Below are 24,395 nucleotides of genomic sequence, written 5' to 3' on the forward strand. Positions count from 1 at the left end.
CCACACAGTAGTGCAGCTTATGCACATTGCACCGGGTAGAGCACATTACACACTTTGCACCGGGTACAGCACGTTACACACTTTGCACCGGGTACAGCACGTTACATACTTTGCACCGGGTACAGCACGTTACACACATTGCAGCAGGTAGAGCACGTTATACACTTTGCGCCAGGTACAGCACGTTATACACTTTGCACCGGGTACAGCACGATATACACTTTGCACCGGGTACAGCACTTTATACACTTTGCACCGTGTACAGCACGATATACACTTTGCACCGGGTACAGCACGATATACACTTTGCACCGGGTACAGCACTTTATACACTTTGCACCGTGTACAGCACGATATACACTTTGCACCGGGTACAGCACTTTATACACTTTACACCGTGTACAGCACGATATACACTTTGCACCGGGTACAGCACGTTATACACTTTGCGCCAGGTACAGCACGTTATACACTTTGCACCGGGTACAGCACGATATACACTTTGCACCGGGTACAGCACTTTATACACTTTGCACCGTGTACAGCACGATATACACTTTGCACCGGGTACAGCACGATATACACTTTGCACCGGGTACAGCACTTTATACACTTTACACCGTGTACAGCACGATATACACTTTGCACCGGGTACAGCACGATATACACTTTGCACCGGGTACAGCACGTTATACACTTTGCGCCAGGTACAGCACGTTATACACTTTGCACCGGGTACAGCACGATATACACTTTGCACCGGGTACAGCACTTTATACACTTTGCACCGTGTACAGCACGATATACACTTTGCACCGGGTACAGCACGATATACACTTTGCACCGGGTACAGCACTTTATACACTTTACACCGTGTACAGCACGTTATACACTTTGCGCCAGGTACAGCACGTTATACACTTTGCACCGGGTACAGCACGATATACACTTTGCACCGGGTACAGCACTTTATACACTTTGCACCGTGTACAGCACGATATACACTTTGCACCGGGTACAGCACGATATACACTTTGCACCGGGTACAGCACTTTATACACTTTGCACTGTGTACAGCACGATATACACTTTGCACCGGGTACAGCACTTTATACACTTTACACCGTGTACAGCACGATATACACTTTGCACCGGGTACAGCACTTTATACACTTTGCAGCGAGTACAGCACGCAATACACTTTACACCGGGTACAGCACTTTATACACTTTGCAGCGAGTACAGCACGCAATACACTTTACACCGGGTACAGCACTTTATACACTTTGCAGCGGGTACAGCACGTTATACACTCTGCACCGGGTACAGCACGCTATACACTTTACACCGGGTACAGCACGTTATACACTTTGCAGCGGGTACAGCACTTTATACACTTTGCAGCGAGTACAGCATTTTATACACTTTACACCGTGTACAGCACTTTATACACTTTGCAGCGAGTACGGCACGTTATACACTTTGCAGCCACCACCTCAGACCCCCCCAGACACAGCGATCACGGGTGTCAGTGAGGGAGGGTGGTGTCCACAGTGATTGTGCGGGAAAGGGGGGGGGGGATTGTGCAGGAAGGGAGTGCCCAGTCATTGCAGGTGTCACTGGAAGGGGTGTCCTGCCTGTGACGAGTACTCACAACACCATATCAATATTAACTTATTCAGGCTGTAGCAATGCCCGCCAGCAGCCGCATCACCCTCCCTCCCTCCCTATGTAATGAGCCAGGCGAGGAGCGGACAGAGCAGCAGAGTAGCCGCTGCCCCGCTCACTGTCCCGTCTGCCAGGCTGTGTCTCACTCTCACTCGCTGCGTCAGCCCCGTATCCTGCGGCAGTGCACAGACGGGTGAGGAGGGATTGCTGACTCTAGTAGTGCCATAGGAGAAGTCAGGGGTATCCCCAGAGCCTTAAGAAATAGAGGAGCTAAGACGGACGAGGGGGAGCAGCCGCTTCACGGACCAAGAACGCCGCGACCTCGCAACCCGATCACGTGATCAGGACAACCCGGAAGCAAGAGGAGGACAACGCCGCCGAAGGAGACCGGAGCAGGCCGCCGGCAAGTGGGAACGAGACGGAGCTACGAGGACAAGGTAAGGGACTCTGTAGGAGAGGAAAAGACACGGCAGATAGCCCAGCAGGGCTAGAAGCAGCTGTCTTTCTCCCTCTCCAAGACGGTGACCACTTCCCCGACAGGCACAGACAGTCGCGGTGCGCTCAGGAGAACGACACTACGTACTGTCAGAGCCTAGGGGAGGACGGTATGTCCGGAGCCCTAATTACCTGACAAATTAGCGACCACCGGGATCCCTTGCCGCACCGACCCTCCGGGGGGACCCCCACCATTTTTTGCTTCTACTAATTTTACATTTTTGACTAAACACAAGCACCTGTATTAGGCTCTGGACAGCATAACGAGACTCAAGGCACTACAGAGGTGGGACGCCACCGATCTGAGTGCCCCCCACTAAAGTCACAGCAACAAAAACATTCTATTTAAAAACATTTTATTTAATCCGTTACCCACGGATAATCCCCTATACACGTAAAGTGTATCTATTTCTGTTCACTCCCCTCTCCCATCAGTACCCAAATCCCGCTCAAACCCCCCCCCCCCCCCCCCCACATTTTTTTTGTATAAATAAAGAACTATTCTTGTTAGCTATAACATCTAGTCTGAGTATCATTATCACCACATCATTTCTCCTACACAAATAGATTATTGTCCATCTGGTGCACCTAACCCTGTACTGTACTATATTCCTATAGAAGTTTGAAACAGGTAGCAGCCTTAGGACAATCTAAATACGCAAGTACATGAGCACTGGAGTACCTTTTTTTCTAAAAGGACAGGGAGGAGGACGGATCACATACTGACAGCGCATTGCCGTGCAGCGCAGCGCGTCCTCACCTTTAAATTCAAACCTGGAGTCCGCCCTGCAGCCGGCACAGAGAGCGCTGCTAAATCCCGTCTCAGCCCCAGCATTCGACTGCTGTCACCCGGACTCGGAGCCGCCCCAAGGAGGAGGATTCAAGCTGCAGAGCGGGAAGAGAAGTCAGGACGGAGGCTGCCGCGGTGATTGGATGAGAGGAATCGCTGCTAGCAGTGATTGGTTGGAGACACTGCTGGCTATGACTGGGTGAAGAAACGTGTGATGCTGCCTGCAGTGATTGGTAGGGGAGTCACAGCGCGTCCCGCAGGACCACCTCCTTTTTCAAAACTGAGTCCCCCACTGCCTATAACGCGTAAAATACGCGTTATAGCGCGTTTTTGCGATCACTGGATGACCATTCTTAGAAACTGAATTATACATGGACTTTGTAACCCAGCAAAGTTCTAGAAACATCCTGAGCCCACATTGGCTGCTCACACGGTATTATCCGTGAATCAGACTTAGCCGCCTCATGGTCTTTTCATGCAGCGGACAACTCTGACTGCAAATCAGCCATTCTCACAGTTATCACAGACAAGCTGCTGTTTCTCATATTGTCATGCAGACAGACAGACAATAATACAGTGAGACAACGTCCGCACAACTCAGTGAAAATAACTGTAGAGTCTATAATACCACGTGCACCGCACTGTGGCCCTCATTCCGAGTTGTTCTCTCGCAAGCTGCTTTTAGCAGCTTTGCACACGCTAAGCCGCCGCCTACTGGGAGTGAATCTTAGCATAGTAAAATTGCGAACGAAAGATTAGCAGAATTGCGATTACAAACTTCTTAGCAGTTTCTGAGTAGCTTCAGACTTACTCGGCATCTGCGATCAGTTCAGTGCTTGTCGTTCCTGGTTTGACGTCACAAACACACCCAGCGTTCGCCCAGACACTCCTCCGTTTCTCCAGCCACTCCCGCGTTTTTCCCAGAAACTGTAGCGTTTTTTTGCACACGCCCATAAAACGACCAGTTTCCGCCCAGAAACACCCACTTCCTGTCAATCACACTCCGATCACCGGAACGAAGAAAAAAACCTTGAAATGCCGTGAGTAAATTACCGAACTGCATAGCAAATTTACTTGGCGCAGTCGCACTGCGGACATTGCGCATGCGCATTAGCGACTAATCGCTCCGTTGCGACAAAAAAATAACGAGCGAACAACTCGGAATGAGGGCCTGTGTTATAGAGGAAATCTATGATAGCCACTGTGCCACCTACTAAACACCCCTGCCCCCTCCAGTGGCCGTGTGTTGTAGGACTGACATATTGCTGTAGGAAGAAGCAGGAAGTAGGTGTGTAACCTTTGTGTGAAAACGGCGTCCCAGCATGTGCTTTTATTTTATTTTTTTAACCTATAGACTTCTGACTATACCCTAGATGTATAACCTATGTACCATCAAAAGCACTCATAACCTAGGCTTACTAGCCTGTTATGCCCTTATAGCCCTGGCCACCATCCCCAATATTTAGGGGAACCGCTGAACTAGGGACCGCCATGACCTCTCCCAATGCTTAAAGCAGTGAGCCGCGCTTAGCTTCTTCCACCCACACCCCCTCGCATTGTATACCAAGTGCCGGCTCTGAGTGACGGCGCCCTGCAGCAGCCTCAGCTACCCACCGTGATCTGTGCGCTGGTGAAAGCCAGAGAGTGGGGTAGATGTGTAATGTGACGGGCGCCCAGCGGCGGCAGTGTGATATGTCCGCTGCTGGGAGCCGCGCTGCCGGGAGCCGCTTCTCTGGAGCAGTGAGGTGTAGCCTGACAGGTGCCCAGCTGCAGCATTATGTGACCGCTGCTGGGACCGGCTTCCCAGTTGTCTAGAGGGGCAGATTGTAGAGGGCAGAGGCTGCACTGTTTGTAGCTGCGCTGCCAGGGAGCAGGCAAGTGTGGAGCGACACAGGAGCCCAGTGGCAGTATGTGTCTGACCGCTGGTGGGAGCTGGGAAGCGGGGGAGATTGAGCCAGTAAAGCTATACCTTAGTAAGCAGCTTGTGGAAAACACGTTCCCTGCACATGGAGGGGCGGCAGCAGTTGCTGACTACCCCACTATCACAGCAACAAACAGGCCCAATGGAGCAGTGGCAGCATAAGCTGACCTCCCGCTCCTTACCTCAGTGTAATGGGGAGGTTCTGACGGGGCTTCTCTCTAAGCTCCATCAGCTCCTGCAGCCATGGCTGAATCAGCTAACGCTGATGAAGGTCTATAGCGGGTCTTCTCTGTCTAAGCACCAACAAGCCTTCACTTCACAACAGCAGCACACACTCCCGGACCCACGCTTCTTAATAAGCTGTGAAGGGAGTGTGATTGATACAAGAAAAAATATTTAGAAAAATTTAAAGTAAACTCTGGAATTACTCCAGGATGTGTCCTTCCCTGGTGAAGGCACAAAAAACATTAAGGCATCTTGGGAGTATGGAGGGGGAGAAGAGGGTTAAACATTTAAATATTTAAATGTGCCTATCCCTGCTATCGCACCAATCATATCCCAAGAGTACTACAGTTCCCCCTAGTGGATGAAAAATAAATAAGTGTTGTCACTGTGACACTCCCAGATCCCCTAACCTCCCCAGTCATGTCCCTGTATTATTATTATTACTATATATATAAGTGATGTTACGGTGCTGCTCCCAGATCCCCCTCACCACCCCAGTCATGTCCCTGTATTATTACTATAGATATTAGTGATGTCACTGTGACACTCCCATGATCCCCTCACCTCCCCAGTCATCTCTCTGTATTATTACTATAGATATAAGTGATGTCACTGTGACGCTCCCAGATCCTCTCACCTCCCACTCACGTCCCTGTATTATTACTATAGATGTAAGTGATGTTACTGTGATGCTCCCTGATCCCCCTCACCTCCCCAGCCATGTCCCTGTATTATTACTACAAATATAAGTGATGTTACTGTGATGGTCCATAATCCCCCTCACCTCACCAGCCATGTCCCGAAATTATTATTACAAATATAAGTGACATCACTGTGACACCCCCAGATCCCCCTCACCTCCCTAGTCATGTCCCTGTATTATTAATATAGATATTAGTGATGTCACTGTGACGCTCCCAGATCCCCCTCACCTCCCCAGTCATGTCCCTGTATTACTACTATAGATATGTGATGTCACTGTGACGCTCCCAGATCCTCTCACCTCCCACTCATGTCCCTGTATTATTACTATAGATATAAGTGATGTCACTTTGACATCACCACCACTCCCAACGTATAATAATAATAATAATAATAATTAATAATACCAGGACACCACAAGCTGCTCCCCCTGTATAATAATAACCATACACAAAAACCTGCTCCTCCTGTATTATACTAATAACAACAGGACACCCCATTCTGCTCTCCATGTAGACTAATAATAAAATGACAACACAGGCTGCTCCCTCTGCAAAAAAATAATAATAATAGGACACAGGCTGTTCCCAATGTATATAATAATAAGAATTTACTTACCGATAATTCTATTTCTCGGAGTCCGTAGTGGATGCTGGGGTTCCTGAAAGGACCATGGGGAATAGCGGCTCCGCAGGAGACAGGGCACAAAAGTTAAGCTTTAGGATCAGGTGGTGTGCACTGGCTCCTCCCCCTATGACCCTCCTCCAAGCCTCAGTTAGGATACTGTGCCCGGACGAGCGTACATAATAAGGAAGGATTTTGAATCCCGGGTAAGACTCATACCAGCCACACCAATCACACTGTACAACCTGTGATCTGAACCCAGTTAACAGTATGATAACAGCGGAGCCTCTTAAAGATGGCTCACTACAACAATAACCCGATTTAGTTAACAATAACTATGTACAAGTATTGTAGATAATCCGCACTTGGGATGGGCGCCCAGCATCCACTACGGACTCCGAGAAATAGAATTATCGGTAAGTAAATTCTTATTTTCTCTATCGTCCTAGTGGATGCTGGGGTTCCTGAAAGGACCATGGGGATTATACCAAAGCTCCCAAACAGACGGGAGAGTGCGGATGACCCTGCAGCACTGAATGAGAGAACTCCATGTCCTCCTCAGCCAAGGTATCAAATTTGTAGAATTTAGCAAACGTGTTTGCCCCTGACCAAGTAACTGCTCGGCAAAGTTGTAAGGCCGAGACCCCTCGGGCAGTCGCCCAAGATGAGCCCCCTTCCTTTTGGAATGGGCTTTTACAGATTTTGGCTGTGGCAGGCCTGCCACAGAATATGTAAACTGAATTGTATTACAAATCCAGCGAGCAATCGTCTGCTTAGAAGCAGGAGCACCCATCTTGTTGGGTGCATACAGGCTAAACAGCGAGTCAGATTTTCTGACTCCAGCCGTCCTGGAAACATATTTTTCAGGGCCCTGACAACGTCAAGTAACTTGGAGTCCTCCAAGTCCCTAGTACCCGCAGGTACCACAATAGGTTGGTTCATGTGAAAAACAGAAAACACCTTAAGGAGAAATTGAGGACGAGTCCTCAATTCTGCCCTGTCAGAATGAAAAATTAAGTAAGGGCTTTATATATGATAAAGCCGCCAATTCTGACACACGCCTGGCTGAAGCCAGGGCTAATAGCATCGTCACCTTCCATGTGAGATATTTTAAGTCCACAGTGGTGAGTGGTTCAAACCAATGTGACTTTAGGAAACTCAAAACAACATTGAGATCCCAAGGTGCCACTGGGGCACAAAAGGAGGCTGTATATGCAGTACCCCTTTTACAAACATCTGAACGTCAGGCACTAAAGCCAGTTCTTTCTGGAAGAAATTCGACAGGTCCGAAATTTGAACCTTAATGGACCCTAATTTTAGGCCCATAGACAGTCCTGTTTTCAGGAAATGTAGGAAACGACCCAGTTGGAATTCCTCTGTAGGGGCCTTCTTGGCCTCACACCACGCAACATATCTTCGCCAAATGCTGTGAAAATGTTTTGCGGTTACATCCTTCCTGTCTTCGACCAGGGTAGGGATGACTTCATCTGGAATGCCCTTTCAGGATCCGGCGTTCAACCGCCATGCCGTCAAACGCGGCCGCGGTAAGTCTTGGAACAGACAAGGCCCCTGCTGGAGCAGGTCCTTTCTTAAAGGTAGAGGCCACGGGTCTTCCGTGAACATCTCTTGAAGTTTCGGGTATCAAGTCCTTCTTGGCCAATCCGGAACCACGAGTATCGTTCTTACTCATCTCCCTCTTATGATTCTCAGTACTTTTGGTATGAGAGGCATAGGAGGGAACACATACTCTGACTGGTACACCCACAGTGTTACCAGAGCGTCCACCGCTATTGCCTGAGGGTCCCTTGACCTGGCGCAATATCTGTCTAGTTTTTTGTTCAGGCGGGACGCCATCATGTCCACCTTTGGATTTTCCCGACGGTTTACAATCATGTGGAAGACTTCCCGATGAAGTCCCCACTCTCCCGGGTGGAGGTCATGCCTGCTGAGGAAGTCTGCTTCCCAGTTTTCCACTCCCGGAATGAACACTGCTGAGAGTGTTATCACATGATTTTTCGCCCAGCGAAGAATCCTTGCAGTTTCTGCCATTTCCCTCCTGCTTCTTGTGCCGCCCTGTCTGTTTACGTGGGCGACTGCCGTGATGTTGTCCCACTGGATCAATACCGGCTGACCTTGAAGCAGAGGTCTTGTTAAGCTTAGAGCATTGTAAATTGCCCTTAGCTCCAGTATATTTATGTGGAGAGAAGTCTCCAGACTTGATCACACTCTCTGGAAATTTTTTCCTTGTGTGACTGCTCCCCAGCCACTCAGGCTGGCATCCGTGGTCACCAGGACTCAGCCCTGAATGCCGAATCTGCGGCCCTTTCATAGATGAGCACTCTGCAGCCACCGCAGAAGAAACACCCTTGTCCTTGGAGACAGGGTTATCCACTGATGCATCTGAAGATGCGATCCGGACCATTTTTCCAGCAGATCCCACGGAAAGGTTCTTGCGTGAAATCTACCGAATGGGATCGCTTTGTAAGAAACCACCATTTTTCACAGGATCCTTGTGCAATGATGCACTGATACTTTTCCTGGTTTTAGGAGGTTCCTGACTAGCTCGGATAACTCCCTGGCTTTCTTCTCCGGGAGAAAACATCCTTTTCTGGACTGTGTCCAGAATCATCCCTAGGAACAGTAGACGTGTCGTCGGAAAAAACTGCGATTTTGGAATATTTAGAATCCACTTGTGCTGTCGTAGAACTACTTAAGATAGTGCTACTCCGACCTCCAACTGTTCTCTGGACCTTGCCCTTATCAGGAAAGCGTCCATATTTCTTTTAAGAAGAATCATCATTTCGGCCATTACCTTGGTAAAGACCCGGGGTGCCGTGGACAATCCAAACGGCAGCGTCTGAACTGATAGTGACAGTTCTGTACCACGAACCTGAGGTACCCTTGGTGAGAAGGGCAAATTTGGACATGTAGGTAAGCGTCCCTGATATCCAGTGACACCATATCGTCCCCTTCTTCCTGGTTCGCTATCACTGCTCTGAGTGACTCCATCTTGATTTGAACGCTTGTATGTAAGTGTTCAAATATTTCAGATCTCACCGAGCCGTCTGGCTTCCGTACCACAATATAGTGTGGAATAATACCCCTTCCCTTGTTGTAGAAGGGGTACTTTGATTATCACCTGCTGGGAATACAGCCTGTGAATTGTTCCCAATACTGCCTCCCTGTCGGAGGGAGACGTTGGTAAAGCAGACTTCAGGAACTTGTGAGGGGGAGACATCTCGAATTTCCAATGTACACCTGGGATACTACGTGTAGGATCCAGGAGTCCACTTGTGAGTGAGCCCACTGCGTGCTGAAACTCTTGAGATGACCCCCTACCGCACCTGAGTCCGCTTGTACGGCCCCAGCGTCATGCTGCGGACTTGGCAGAAGCTGTGGAGGGCTTCTGTTCCTGGGAATGGGCTGCCTGCTGCAGTCTTCTTCCCTTTCCTCTACCCCTGGGCAGATATGACTGGCCCTTTTACCCGCCTGACCTTATGGGGACGAAAGGACTGAGACTGAAAAGACTGTGTCCTTTTCTGCTGAGATGTGACTTGGGGTAACAAAAGGTGGATTTTTCAGCTGTTGCCATGGCCACCAGGTCCGATGGACAGCCCCTTTATACGGCAATACTTCCATGTGCCGTCTGGAATCTGCATCACCTGACCACTGTCGTGTCTTCGTCTGGCAGATATGGACATCACATTTACTCTTGATGCCAGAATGCAAATATCCCTCTGCGCATCTCGCATATATAGAAATGCATCCTTAAAATGCTCTATAGTCAATAAAATCTTGTCCCTATCTAGGGTATCAATATTTTCAGTCAGGAAATCCGACCAAGCCCCCTCAGCGCTGCACATCCAGGCTGAGGCGATCGCTGGTCGCTGTATAACACCAGTATGTGTGTATATACTTCTTAGGCTATTTTTCAGCTTCCTATCAGCTGGCTCCTTGAGGGCTGCCGTATCTGGAGACGGTAACGCCACTTGTTTTTTATAAGCGTTTGAGCGCCTTATCCACCCTAAGGTGTGTTTCCCAACTCGCCCTTACTTCTGGCGGGAAAAGGTATACCGCCAATAATTTTCTATCGGGGGAAACCCACGCATCATCACACACTTCATTTAATTTATCTGATTCAGGAAAAACTACAGGTAGTTTTTCACACTCTACATAATACCCTTATTTGTGGTACTTGTAGTATCAGAGATATGTAACACCTCCTTCATTGCCCTTAACATGTAACGTGTGGCCCTAAAGGAAAATACGTTTGTTTCTTCACCGTCGACACTGGAGTCAGTGTCCGTGTCTGTGTCGACCGACTGAGGTAAATGGGCGTTTTTACAAGCCCCTGACGGTGTCTGAGACGCCTGGACAGGTACTAATTTGTTTGCCGGCCGTCTCATGTCGTCAACCGACCTTGCAGCGTGTTGACATTATCACGTAATTCCATAAATAAGCCATCCATTCCGGTGTCGACTCCCTAGAGAGTGACATCACCATTACAGGCAATTGCTCCGCCTCCTCACCAACATCGTCCTCATACATGTCGACACACACGTACCGACACACCAGCACACACACAGGGAATGCTCTGATAGAGGACAGGACCCACTAGCCCTTTGGAGAGACAGAGGGAGAGTTTGCCAGCACACACCAAAAACGCTATAATTATATAGGGACAACCTTATATAAGTGTTTTCCCTTATAGCATCTTTATATATATTTCTAACGCCAAATTAGTGCCCCCCCTCTCTGTTTTAACCCTGTTCTGTAGTGCAGTGCAGGGGAGAGCCTGGGAGCCTTCCCTCCAGCCTTTCTGTGAGGGAAAATGGCGCTGTGTGCTGAGGAGATAGGCCCGCCCCTTTTTCGGCGGGCTCGTCTCCCGCTCTTCAACGGATTCTGGCAGGGGTTAAATATCTCCATATAGCTCCCGGAGGCTATATGTGAGGTATTTTTTGCCAAATAACAGGTTTCCATTGCTGCCCAGGGCGCCCCCCCCAGCGCCCTGCACCCTCAGTGACTGCCGTGTGAAGTGTGCTGAGAGCAATGGCGCACAGCTGCAGTGCTGTGCGCTACCTTAAGAAGACTGAGGAGTCTTCTGCCGCCGATTCTGGACCTTCTTCTCTTTTCGGCATCTGCAAGGGGGCCGGCGGCGCGGCTCCGGTGACCCATCCAGGCTGTACCTGTGATCGTCCCTCTGGAGCTAATGTCCAGTAGCCTAAGAAGCAAATCCATCCTGCACGCAGGTGAGTTCACTTCTTCTCCCCTAAGTCCCTCGATGCAGTGATCCTGTTGCCAGCAGGACTCACTGTAAAATAAAAAACCTAAAACTAAACTTTTCTAAGCAGCTCTTTAGGAGAGCCACCTAGATTGCACCCTTCTCGGCCGGGCACAAAAACCTAACTGAGGCTTGGAGGAGGGTCATAGGGGGAGGAGCCAGTGCACACCACCTGATCCTAAAGCTTAACTTTTGTGCCCTGTCTCCTGCGGAGCCGCTATTCCCCATGGTCCTTTCAGGAACCCCAGCATCCACTAGGACGATAGAGAAATTATTGTTATTATTATTATTATTATTAACAACAACAGGACACCACAGGCCGCTCCCTTCTGTATAATAATAATAATAATAATAATAATAATAATAATATTAGAATGTCCTGTCATTATTATTATACAGGGGAAACAGGCTGTGGTGTCTTGTTATTGTTAATATACAGGGGTAGCAGCCTGTGATGTCCTGTTAATAATAATAATAACAACAGGACATCACATGCTGCTCCCCCTGTATACTAACAATAACAGGACACCACAGCCTGCTTCCCCTGTATAATAATAATGACAGGACATTATTATTATTATTATAACAACAACAACAACAACAATAATAAGTGGATACCACAGGCTTCTCCTCCTGTATAATAATAATATTAATAATAATAACAACAACAACTGCACACCACAGGCTGCTCCCCCTGTATAATAATAATAATAATAATAATAATGCTTCCCCTGTATAATAATAACTGGACACCACAGGCTGCTCATCCTGAATAAAAAAGGACACCACAGGCTGCTCCTACTGTACAATAATAATAATAATAGGACACCAATGGCTGCTCTCCCTGTATAATAATAATAATAATAATAACAACTGTACACCACAGGCTGCTCCCTCTGTATAATAATAACAGTACACCACAGGCTGATCCTTCTGTATAACAATAATAATAACAACAACAACAACAACAACAGGACACCACAGGCTGCTCCGCCTGTAGAGTAGCATACCACAGGCATTATGACAACACAGGATGCTACCCCTGTATATTATGACAACACAGGCCACTCCCCCTGTATACTATGACAGCACAGGATGCTACCCCTGTATATTATGACAACAAAGGCCACTCCCCCTGTACAGCACAATGCCACAGGACACAACACCTGTAATGTCCCGTGTATAGAATTATGGTAACGGCGGGGTCTGCGCCACCTGTATTACGGTAACGGCGGGGTCTGTGCCACCTGTATTATGGTAACGGCGGGGCCTGCTCCACCTGTATTACAGTAATGGCGGGGTCTGCGCCACCTGTATTACGGTAACGGCGGGGTCTGCGCCTCCTGTATTACGGTAACGGCGGGGTCTGCGCCTCCTGTATTACGGTAACCGCGGGGTCTGCGCCCCCTGTATTACGGTAACGGTGTGGTCTGCGCCCCCTGTATTACGGTAACGGCGGGGTCTGCGCCCCCTGTATTACGGTAACGGTGGGGTCTGCGCCACCTGTATTACGGTAAAGGCGGGGTCTGCGCCACCTGTATTACGGTAAAGGCGGGGTCTGCGCCACCTGTATTACGGTAACGGCGGGGTCTGCGCCTCCTGTATTACGGTAACGGCGGGGTCTGCGCCTCCTGTATTACGGTAACGGCGGGGTCTGCGCCCCCTGTATTACGGTAACGGCGGGGTCTGCGCCCCCTGTATTACGGTAACGGCGGGGTCTGCTCCCCCTGTATTACGGTAACGGCGGGGTCTGCGCCACCTGTATTACGGTAATAGGACACTAGAGTGTCAGCCACCTGTACAGGGATAATGCAGCACCAGAGGCTGCTCCAGCTGCACTATAACAAGGCACCAGAGGCTGCTCCCCCTGTAGTACAGAACCTGACACCAGAGCTGCTCAGCCTATAGAATAATAATAATAATATCATTACCTGCTGCCAGACACAGCAATGGCTGCTCTCTGCTCCTGCTGCCTTGTGGGAATGATAGAAGGAAGGCGGAGCTCAGACCAGGGGAAAATGGCCGCCGCTCCTGACGTCACTACACGGCCAGGGAACCTATTGCTGCTGCCGCTGCCGCCGAACTAGTCTACAAGAAAATGGCCGCCGACCTCCTGCACTGAGGACATATATGATAATAATCTTTGCAGAGGGCGGGGCTGTGGCCGGGGTGTCGTAGGGTAGGTGCCAGTAACCAGGAAGCAGTCTTTGCCAATCATTCCCTTTTTCCTGCACGTGCGTTCCACCTTACTTCCGGACTGTGCGTTCCACATGCAGGAAATGAGTTTTCATCGACTGCTGCTGCCTCCCAGTGTCCGTGGAGATCAGGTAATGGCGTCTTACTATACAGGGGGTGCAGCCTGTGGTGTCCTGATATTATTATTATACACGAGAAGCAGCCTGTAGTGTCCTGTTATTATTATACAGGGGGAGCATCCTGTGGTTTCTTGTTATTATTATTATACAGGGGGAGCAGCCTGTAGTGTCATGTTGTTATTATTATTATTATTATACAGGAGGAGCAGCCTGTGGTGTACTGTTATAATAATAATAATTATTATTATTATACACGGGAAGCAGCCTGTAGTGTCCTATTATTATTAATATTATTATTATTATACAGGGGAGCAGCCTGTGGTGTCCTGTTATTATTTTTATTATTATTAATATTATACAGGGGGAGCAGCCTGTTGTGTCCTGTTATTATTATTATTATTATTATTATTATACAAGTTGAGCAGCCTGTTGGGTCCTGTTATTATTAAACAAGGGGAGCAGCCTGTAGTGTTCTGTTATTATTACTCAAGAGGAGTAGCCTGTGGTGTCTTCTTCCTCTTCCTTTTCCTCCTCCTCTTTCCTGTTATTATTATTATACACGAGAAGCAGCCTGTGGTGTCCTGTTATAATTATTACTATTGTTATTATTATTAATATACAGGTGGGAGCAGCCTGTAGTGTCCTGTTATTATTTTACAGGGGGAGCAACCTCTGGTGCCATTTTATTATTATTATTATTATGCAGGAGGAGCAGCCTGTGGTGTACTGTTATTATTATTATTATTATACAGGGGGAGCAGCCTGTAGTGTCCTGTTATAATAATAATGATAATTATTATAATAATAATACAGGGGAAGCAGCCTGTAGTGTCCTATTATTATTATTATTATTATTATACAGGGGAGCAGCCTGTGGTGTCCTGTTATTATTTTTATTATTAATATTATACAGGGGGAGCAGCCTGTGGTGTCCTGTTGTTGTTATTATTATTATAATACAAGTTGAGCAGCCTGTTGGGTCCTGTTATTATTATACAGGGGGAGCAGCCTGTAGTGTTCTGTTATTATTATTCAAGAGGAGTAGCCTGTGGTGTCTTTTCATTCTTATTATTGTTATTATTATTATAATACAGAGGGAGCAGCCTGTGGTTTCCTGTTGTTGTTATTATAATAATAATAATACTACTACTACTACTACTACTACTACTACTACTACTACTACTACTACAGGGGGAGCGGACTGTGGTGTCCTGTTATTATTATTTTTTTTTTAGAGGAAGCAGCCTGTGGTGATAATACAGGGACATGACTGGGGGGTGAGGGGATCTGGGAGCATCACAGTGACATCACATATCTATAGTAATACAAGGACATGACTGGGGAGGTGAGGGGATCTGGGAGCGTCACTGTGGCATCACTTATATCTATAGTAATAATACAGGGACATGACTGGGGAGGTGAGGATCTGGGAGAGTCACAGTGACATCACTTATATCTATAGTAATAATACAGGAACATGACTGGGGAGATGAGGGATCTGGGAGTGTCACAGTGACATCACTAATATCTATAGTAATAATACAGGGACATGATTGGGGAGGTGAGGGGGACCTGGGAGTGTCACAGTGACAAGAGAAAGAAAGTAGACTTCTTTGTGGGTGCACTCTTGTGAAGAAATAATGAGATATTCTCAAAGAATAAAACTTCAACTTTTATTACAAATCATTAAGAAATTATTCAATCTCCTGAGAACAACTAATGTCTCCTGCCGCCTTTCCCCTGCCTGTCTCCTGCCGCCTTTCCCCTGCCTGTCTCCTGCCGCCTTTCCCTTGCCTGTCTCTTGCCGCCTTTCCCTTGCCTGTCTCTAGCCGCCTTTCCCTTGCCTGTCTCCTGCTGCCCTTCCCCTGCCTGTCTCTTGCCGCCTTTCCCTTGCCTGTCTCTTGCCGCCTTTCCCTTGCCTGTCTCTTGCCGCCTTTGCCTTGCCTGTCTCCTGCCGCCTTTCCCTTGCCTGTCTCCTGCCGCCTTTCCACTGCCTGTCTCCTGCCACCTTTCCCCTGCCTATCTCCTGCTACCCCCTTGCCTGTCTCCTGCCACCTTTGCTACATCATCAGCTGGATGTGTAAAACCTGAGGTCACGGAGACTGTACACCGCAGCTCCATGAATGAGTCCATGAAATTTCCCTCAGGAGACCCTGTCCCTTCACAACCAATTCTCACCCTTACACCACTTCATGGCTGCAGCCATACTCGTCTGACAGCTCAGGACACATAAAGCACATGCTCCGTATGGGTCCTGCACATGAGCGGTGCACATCAGCTCATTGTGACTCCACCCACAATAGCGCTACACTCTAGATCAGGCCCACTAGGCAGTACAGCCTTATGGGGCTGGATCACAGGAACCTCTGAGACACTGACCAGGACTCTATGGCTGTGGGGATATAGGAGACTTAATGGCCGCTCTATTCCATATTTACTATGTTCCATGTGCAATATGTTTTATGTAATATATTTATTCCAGGAACTCCAGCTGTGGGGAACGGAGTCTTTACTACACATCACATGTTCTGTATTCTCTCTGATTCACTGAGGATGGATAAGGACAGGAGTCACAGGACTGAGAGGATAATAAATATCACCCTGGAAATCATCTACCTGCTGACTGGGGAGGTGAGAGGATCTGGGAGCGTCACAGTGACCTTATATCTATAGTAATAATACAGGGACATGACTGGGGAGGTGAGGGGATCTGGGAGTGTCACTGTGACATCACTTATATCTACAATAATAATACAGGGATGTCCCTGGGGAGGTGAGGGAATCGGAGCGTCACCGTGAGGTCACATATCTATAGTAATAATACAGGGATGTCCCTGGGGAGGTAGGGGGTCTTAGAGCATCACAGTAACATCACTTATATCTATAGTAATAATACAGGGACATGACTGGGGAGGTGAGGGGATTTTGAAGCATTACTGATAAGTAACTTATATCTATAGTAATAATACAGGGACTTGACTGTGGAGGTGGGGGGATCTTGGAGCGTCACAGTGACATCACTTATATCAATAGTAATAAAACAGGGACATGACTGGGGAGGTGAGGGGATCTGGTAGCGTCACAGTGATGTCACTTATAGCTATAGTAATAATACAGGGACATGACTGGGGAGGTAAGGGGATCTGGGAGCGGCGCAGTGATGTCACATATCTATAGCACTTACCACAGGGACATGACTGGGGAGGTGAGAACTGGAAGCGTTACAGTGACATCACTTATATTTATAGTATTAATACAGGGACATGACTTGGGGGGTGAGGTGATCTGGGAGTGTCACAGTGACATCACATATCTATAGTAATAATAAAGGGACGTGACTGGGGAGGTATGGGGATCTACAGTGATGTCACTTATATCTGTAGTAATTATACAGGGACATAACTGGGGAGGTGAGGGGATCTGGGAGTGTCACAGTGACATCACTTATATCTATAGTAATAATACAGGGACATGACTGGGGAGGTAATGGGATCTTGGAGCATCACTTTGACGTCACATATCTATAGCAATAATACAGGGACATGACTGGGGAGGTGAGGGGATTTGGGAGCGTCACAGTGATGTCACTTTTGTCTATAGTAATAACTGAAAACAAGGAAGAGAGAAGTTATTACATGATCTGTGGTAGCACCCCCTATCTATGTATTCACATATTATAGAACTGACATTAGGGTTTTTTCGACAAATAACCAACATTTGTAATTAATAGTAGAATCTACTTAAATTTAGTCTCCTGTGCAACAATATCCCTTTTCCCCTTCCCCCTTCAAATGCAGTCTATAGTAGTAATACAGGGACATGACTGGGGAGGTGATGCGATCTGGGTGCGTCACAGTGACATCACTTATATCTATAGTAATAATTCCTGGACATGACTGCGGAGGTGAGGTGATCTGGGAGTGTCACTATAACATCACATATCTATAGTAATAATACAGGGCCATGACTGGGGAGGTGAGGGGGTCTGGGAGCGTCACAGTGACGTCACCTATATCTAAAGTAATTATACAAGGACATGACTGGGGAGGATCTGGGAGTGTCACAGTGACGTCACTTTTATATATAGTAATAATACAGGGGCATGACTGGGGAGATGAGGCAATCGGAGCATCATAGTGAGGTCACTTATATCTACAGTAATAATACAGGGACATGACTGGGGAGTTTGGGGGATCTGGGAGTGTCACAGTAAAATCACTTATATCTACAGTAATAATACGGGGACATGACTGAGGAGGTAAGGGGATCTGGGAGTGACACAGTGATGTCACATATCTATAGTAATAATACAGGGACCTGATTGGAGAGGTGAGAGGATCTGGGAATGTCACAGTGACATCACTTACATCTATAGTAATAATATAGGGACATGACTGGGGAGGTGCGGGGATCTGGGAGTGTCACAGTGACATCACATATCTATAGTAATAATACAGGGACATAACTGTGGAGGTGAGGGAATCTGGGAGTGTCACAGTGACGTCACTTATTTCTATAGTAATAATACAGGGACATGACTGGGGAGGTGAGGGGATCTGGGAGTGTATGTATTGATATATGATGTTTCCACCATTACACAGGATTACGCAATAGTGAAGAAGACATCCAATGAGTTTGAGACACCCAGCAGCCATCCCCGTGTATCAGGAGGACTGAGTGGAATCCAGAGCCCAATCACGGTGCCTCCACCTCACTCACTGACACATGAGAGACACAATGACAAGAAGATCCTGGAACTCACCAACAAGATCATTCAGTTGCTGACTGGAGAGGTGACTGCTGGGAATGGGACATTATACAGTAGCAACACGGGACGTGTCTGAACGATGACTGGAGAGGTGGCTGCTGGGAATGGGACATTATACAGTAACACCGGAGGACGTGTCTGGATGATGACTGGAGAGGTGACTGCAGGGAATGGAGCATTATACAGTAACACCAGGGGATGTGTCCGGGTGATGACTGGAGAGGTGACTGCTGGGAATGGGGCATTATACAGTAACACCAGGGGTTGTGTCTGGGTGATGACTGGAGAGGTGACTGCTGGGGATGGGATATATACAGTAACACCAGGGGATGTGTCCGGGTGATGACTGGAGAGGTGACTGATGGGAATGGGGCATTATACAGTAACACCAGGGAATGTGTCTGGGTGATGACTGGAGAGGTGACTGCTGGGAATAGGACATTATACAGTAACACCAGGGGATGTGTCTGGGTGATGACTGGAGAGGTGACTGCTGGGAATGGGACATTATACAGTAACACCAGGGCACGTGTCTGGGTGATGACTGGAGAGGTGACTGCTGGGAATGGGACATTATACAGTAACACCAGGGGACGTGTCTGGGTGATGACTGGAGAGGTGACTGCTGGGAATGGGGCATTATACAGTAACACCAGGGAACGTGTCTGGGTGATGACTGGAGAGGTGACTGCTGGGAATGGGACATTATACAGTAACACCAGGGGATGTGTCTGGGTGATGACTGGAGAGGTGACTGCTGGGAATGGGACATTATACAGTAACACCAGGGGATATGTCTGGGTGATGACTGGAGAGGTGACTGCTGGGAATGGGACATTATACAGTAACACTGGGGGATGTGTCTGGGTGATGACTGGAGAGGTGACTGCTGGGAATGGGGCATTATACTGTAACACCAGGGGATGTGTCTGGGTGATGACTGGAGAGGTGACTGCTGGGAATGGGGCATTATACAGTAACACCAGGGGACGTTTCTGGGTGATGACTGGAGAGGTGACTGCTGGGAATGGGGCATTATACAGTAACACCAGGGGACGTTTCTGGGTGATGACTGGAGAGGTGACTGCTGGGAATGGGACATTATACAGTAACACCAGGGGACATATCTGGGTGATGACTGGAGAGGTGACTGCTGGGAATGGGACATTCTACAGTAACACCAGGGGGTGTGTCTGGGTGATGACTGGAGAGGTGACTGCTGTGAATGGGTCATTATACAGTAACACCAGGGAATGTGTCTGGGTGATGACTGGAGAGGTGACTGCTGGGAATGGGACATTATACAGTAACACCGGGGGATGTGTCTGGGTGATGACTGGAGAGGTGACTGCTGGGAATGGGACATTATACAGTAACACCAGGGGATGTGTCTGGGTGATGACTGGAGAGGTGACTGCTGGGAATGGGGTATTATACAGTAACACCAGGGGACGTGTCTGGGTGATGACTGGAGAGGTGACTGCTGGGAATAGGGTATTATACAGTAACACCAGGGGATGTGTCTGGGTGATGACTGGAGAGGTGATTGCTGGGAATGGGACATTATACAGTAACACCAGGGGATGTGTCTGGGTGATGACTGGAGAGGTGACTGCTGGGAATAGGGTATTATACAGTAACACCAGGGGATGTGTCTGGGTGATGACTGGAGAGGTGATTGCTGGGAATGGGACATTATACAGTAACACCAGGGGACGTGTCTGAGTGATGACTGGAGAGGTGACTGCTAGGAATGGGGCATTATACAGTAACACCAGGGGATGTGTCTGTGTGATGACTGGAGAGGTGACTGCTGGGAATGGGGCAATGTACAGTAACACCAGGGGATGTGTCTGGGTGATGACTGGAGAGGTGACTGCTGTGAATGGGACATTATACAGTAACACCAGGGGACGTGTCTCGGTGATGACTGGAGAGGTGACTGCTGGGAATGGGACATTATACAGTAACACCAGGGGACATGTCTGGGTGATGACTGGAGAGGTGGCTGCTGGGAATGGGCATTATACAGTAACACCAGGGGATGTGTCTGGGTGATGACTGGAGAGGTGACTGCTGGGAATGGGACATTATACAGTAACACCAGGGGATGTGTCTGGGTGATGACTGGAGAGGTGACTGCTGGGAATGGGACATTATACAGTAACACCAGGGGTTGTGTCTGGGTGATGACTGGAGAGGTGGCTGCTGGGAATGGAACATTATACAGTAACACCAGGGGACGTGTCTGGGTGATGACTGTATCACTCTGTGTCAGGTTCCTATAAGGTGTCATGATGTCACTGTCTATGTCTCCATGCAGGAGGGGGAGTACATAGAGGAACACAGGGGTCTGTACAAGGACGTGATGATGGAGAATCACCGGCCCCTCACATCACTGGGTAAGAGGACACTGTCATGTATTGTACAGGGGAGAGCAGGTATGGGGGCCCCTATATACACACATCACCTGATAATCACATATATACACTGTACTCAGTCACTGTGTGTCTCCTACAGATGGACCCAGTAACAGAGATACCCCAGAGAGATGTCCTCGTCCCCTGTATTACCAGGATTGTACAGAGGAGAATCACAGGATCCCACAGGAGGATCAGGTAGGTGGGATTTAGGGTCTTGCCAATATACCAAAGTGACTATAGTCACTATATAATGTGTAGAGCAGCTGTGTGTGTCATTATATTTGTATTGTTTAATCTATTACTGAAATCAACAATTTCTCTGACGTCCTAGTGGATGCTGGGAACTCCGTAAGGACCATGGGGAATAGCGGCTCCGCAGGAGACTGGGCACAACTAAAGAAAGCTTTAGGACTACCTGGTGTGCACTGGCTCCTCCCACTATGACCCTCCTCCAGACCTCAGTTAGAATCTTGTGCCCGGCTGAGCTGGATGCACACTAGGGGCTCTCCTGAGCTCCTAGAAAGAAAGTATATTTTATGTTTTTTATTTTACAGTGAGACCTGCTGGCAACAGGCTCACTGCAATGAGGGACTAAGGGGAGAAGAAGCGAACCTACCTGCTTGCTGCTAGCTTGGGCTTCTTAGGCTACTGGACACCATTAGCTCCAGGGGGATTGACCGCAGGACCCGTCCTTGGTGTTCGGTCCCGGAGCCGCGCCGCCGTCCCACTTACAGAGCCAGAAGCAAGAAGAGGTCCGGAAAATCGGCGGCAGAAGACTTCAGTCTTCACCAAGGTAGAGCACAGCACTTCAGCTGTGCGCCATTGCTCCTCATGTACACTTCACACTCCGGTCACTGATGGGCCCCAAAGGCTATATATGTGATAAATACCCCTGCCAGAATCCATAAAAAAGCGGGAGAAAAGGCAGCGAAAAAGGGGCGGAGCTATCTCCCTCAGCACACTGGCGCCATTTTTTCTTCACAGTGCAGCTGGAAGACAGCTCCCCAGGCTCTCCCCTGTAGTTTTCAGGCTCAAAGGGTAAAAAAGAGAGGGGGGGGCACTAAATTTAGGCACAATTATGTGTATACAAGCAGCTATTGGGGGAAAAAAATCACTCAGTTATAGTGTTAATCCCTGCATTATATAGCGCTCTGGTGTGTGCTGGCATACTCTCTCTCTGTCTCCCCAAAGGACTTTGTGGGGTCCTGTCCTCAGTCAGAGCATTCCCTGTGTGTGTGCGGTGTGTCGGTACGGCTGTGTCGACATGTTTGAGGAGAAAGGTTATGTGGAGGCGGAGCAGATGCCAATAAATGTGATGTCGCCCCCTGTGGGGCCGACACCAGAGTGGATGGATAGGTGGAAGGTATTAACCGACAGTGTCAACTCCTTACATAAAAGGCTGGATGACGTAACAGCTGTGGCACAGACGGCTTCTCAGCCCGCGCCTGCCCAGGCGTCTCAAAGGCCATCAGGGGCTCAAAAACGCCCGCTCCCTCAGATGGCAGACACAGATGTCGACACGGAGTCTGACTCCAGTGTCGACGAGGTTGAGACATATACACAATCCACTAGGACCATCCGTAGCATGATCTCGGCAATAAAAAATGTGTTACACATTTCTGACATTAACCCAAGTACCACTAAAAAAAAGGGTTTTATGTTTGGGGAGAAAAAGCAGCCAGTGTTTCGTTCCCCCATCCGATGAGTGAATGAAGTGTGTGAAGAAGCGTGGGTTCCCCCGATAAGAACCTGGTAATTTCTAAAAAGTTACTGCTGGCGTACCCTTTCCCGCCAGAGGATAGGGCACGTTGGGAGATATCCCCTAGGGTGGATAAGGCGCTCACACGCTTGTCAAAAAAGGTGGCACTGCCGTCTCAGGATACCGCCACTTTAAAGGAGCCTGCTGATAAAAAGCAGGAGGCTATCCTGAAGTCTGTATATACACACTCAGGTACTATACTGAGACCTGCAATTGCTTCAGCATGAATAGTGCTGCTACAGCAGGGTCTGTTACCCTGTCAGATAATATTAATACCCTAGACAGGGATAATATTGTGCCAACGTAGAGCATATTAAAGACGTCGTCTTAAATATGAGAGATGCACAGAGGGATATTTGCCGGCCGGCATCCAGAATTAATGCAATGTCCATTCTGCCAGGAGGGTATTAGAGACCCGGCAGTGGACAGGTGATGCTGACTTTAAAAGGCACATGGAGATTCTGCCTTATAAGGGTGAGAAATTGTTTGGGGATGGTCTCTGTGACCTCGTATCCACAGCAACAGCTGGGAAGTAAAATTTTTACCTCAGGTCTCCTCACAGCCTAAGAAAGCACTGTATTATCAGGTACAGTCCTTTCGGCTTCAGAAAAGCAAGCGGGCCAAAGGCGCTTCCTTTCTGCACAGAGACAAGGGAAGAAGGAAAAAGCTGCTCAGCCAGTTCCCAGGATCAAAAATCTTCCCCTGCTTCCTCTGAGTCCACCGCGTGACGCTGGGGCTCCACAGGTGGAGACAGGTGCGGTGGGGGCGCGTCTCGGGAACTTCGGGGACAAGGGGGCTTGCCCACAGGTGGATCCCTAGGTTCTCCAAGGAGTATCACAGGGATACAAGCTGGAGTTCGAGGCGACTCCCCCTCGCCGTTACCTCACATCAGCCTTGCCTGCTGCTCTCGGAGAAAGGGAGGTAGTACTGGCGGCAATTCACAAGCTGTACTTCCAGCAGGTGAAATCAAGGTACCCCTCCTTCAACAAGGAGGGTTCGGTGAGACCCATTCTAAAATTGAAATCCTTGAACACTTATATATGAAGGTTCAAGTTCAAGATGAAATCTCTCAGGGCGATTATTGCAAGCCTGGAGAATTTCAGGGTATCACTGGACATCATGGATGCTTACCTGCATGTCCCTATCTACCCTCCTCACCAGGGGTACCTCAAAATTGTGGTACAGGATTGTCATTACCAATTCCAGACTTTACCGTTGGTCTGTCCCCGGCACCGAGGGTATTTACCAAGGTAATGGCTGGAATAATTATCTCGTACTTGGACAATCTCCTTATAAAGGCGAGGTCCAGGGAGCAGTTGTTGGTCGGAGTAGCATTATCTCGGGAAGTGCTACGACAGCACGGCTGGATTCTGAATATTCCAAAGTCGCAGCTGGTTCCTACGACGAGTCTACTGTTCCATACT

General features: G+C 48.4%; 2 protein-coding genes across 2 annotated transcripts in view; one reads left to right on the forward strand and one right to left on the reverse strand.

The window, feature by feature from the left end:
- LOC134983426 (oocyte zinc finger protein XlCOF29-like) overlaps positions 1 to 13,924 on the reverse strand; it is a 33,314-nt gene extending 19,390 nt beyond the window's left edge. The window contains exons 1-2 of the mRNA XM_063949107.1: positions 13,854 to 13,924; positions 13,638 to 13,679 (exon numbers count right to left, since the gene is read on the reverse strand). Coding sequence (XP_063805177.1) covers positions 13,638 to 13,679; positions 13,854 to 13,924 — 113 coding nt within the window. The remainder of the gene's footprint in view (positions 1 to 13,637; positions 13,680 to 13,853) is intronic.
- A 3-nt stretch (positions 13,925 to 13,927) lies between these two features.
- Positions 13,928 to 24,395, forward strand: part of LOC134983440 (zinc finger protein ZFP2-like) — a 125,560-nt gene continuing 115,092 nt past the window's right edge. The window contains exons 1-5 of the mRNA XM_063949116.1: positions 13,928 to 14,033; positions 16,504 to 16,652; positions 18,623 to 18,814; positions 21,113 to 21,191; positions 21,310 to 21,407. Of these exons, the coding sequence (XP_063805186.1) occupies positions 16,545 to 16,652; positions 18,623 to 18,814; positions 21,113 to 21,191; positions 21,310 to 21,407 (477 nt within the window). The 5' untranslated portion in view covers positions 13,928 to 14,033; positions 16,504 to 16,544. The remainder of the gene's footprint in view (positions 14,034 to 16,503; positions 16,653 to 18,622; positions 18,815 to 21,112; positions 21,192 to 21,309; positions 21,408 to 24,395) is intronic.

Source organism: Pseudophryne corroboree (genome assembly GCF_028390025.1).
Source record: "Pseudophryne corroboree isolate aPseCor3 chromosome 3 unlocalized genomic scaffold, aPseCor3.hap2 SUPER_3_unloc_15, whole genome shotgun sequence".
NCBI classification, from domain to species: Eukaryota; Metazoa; Chordata; class Amphibia; order Anura; family Myobatrachidae; genus Pseudophryne; species Pseudophryne corroboree.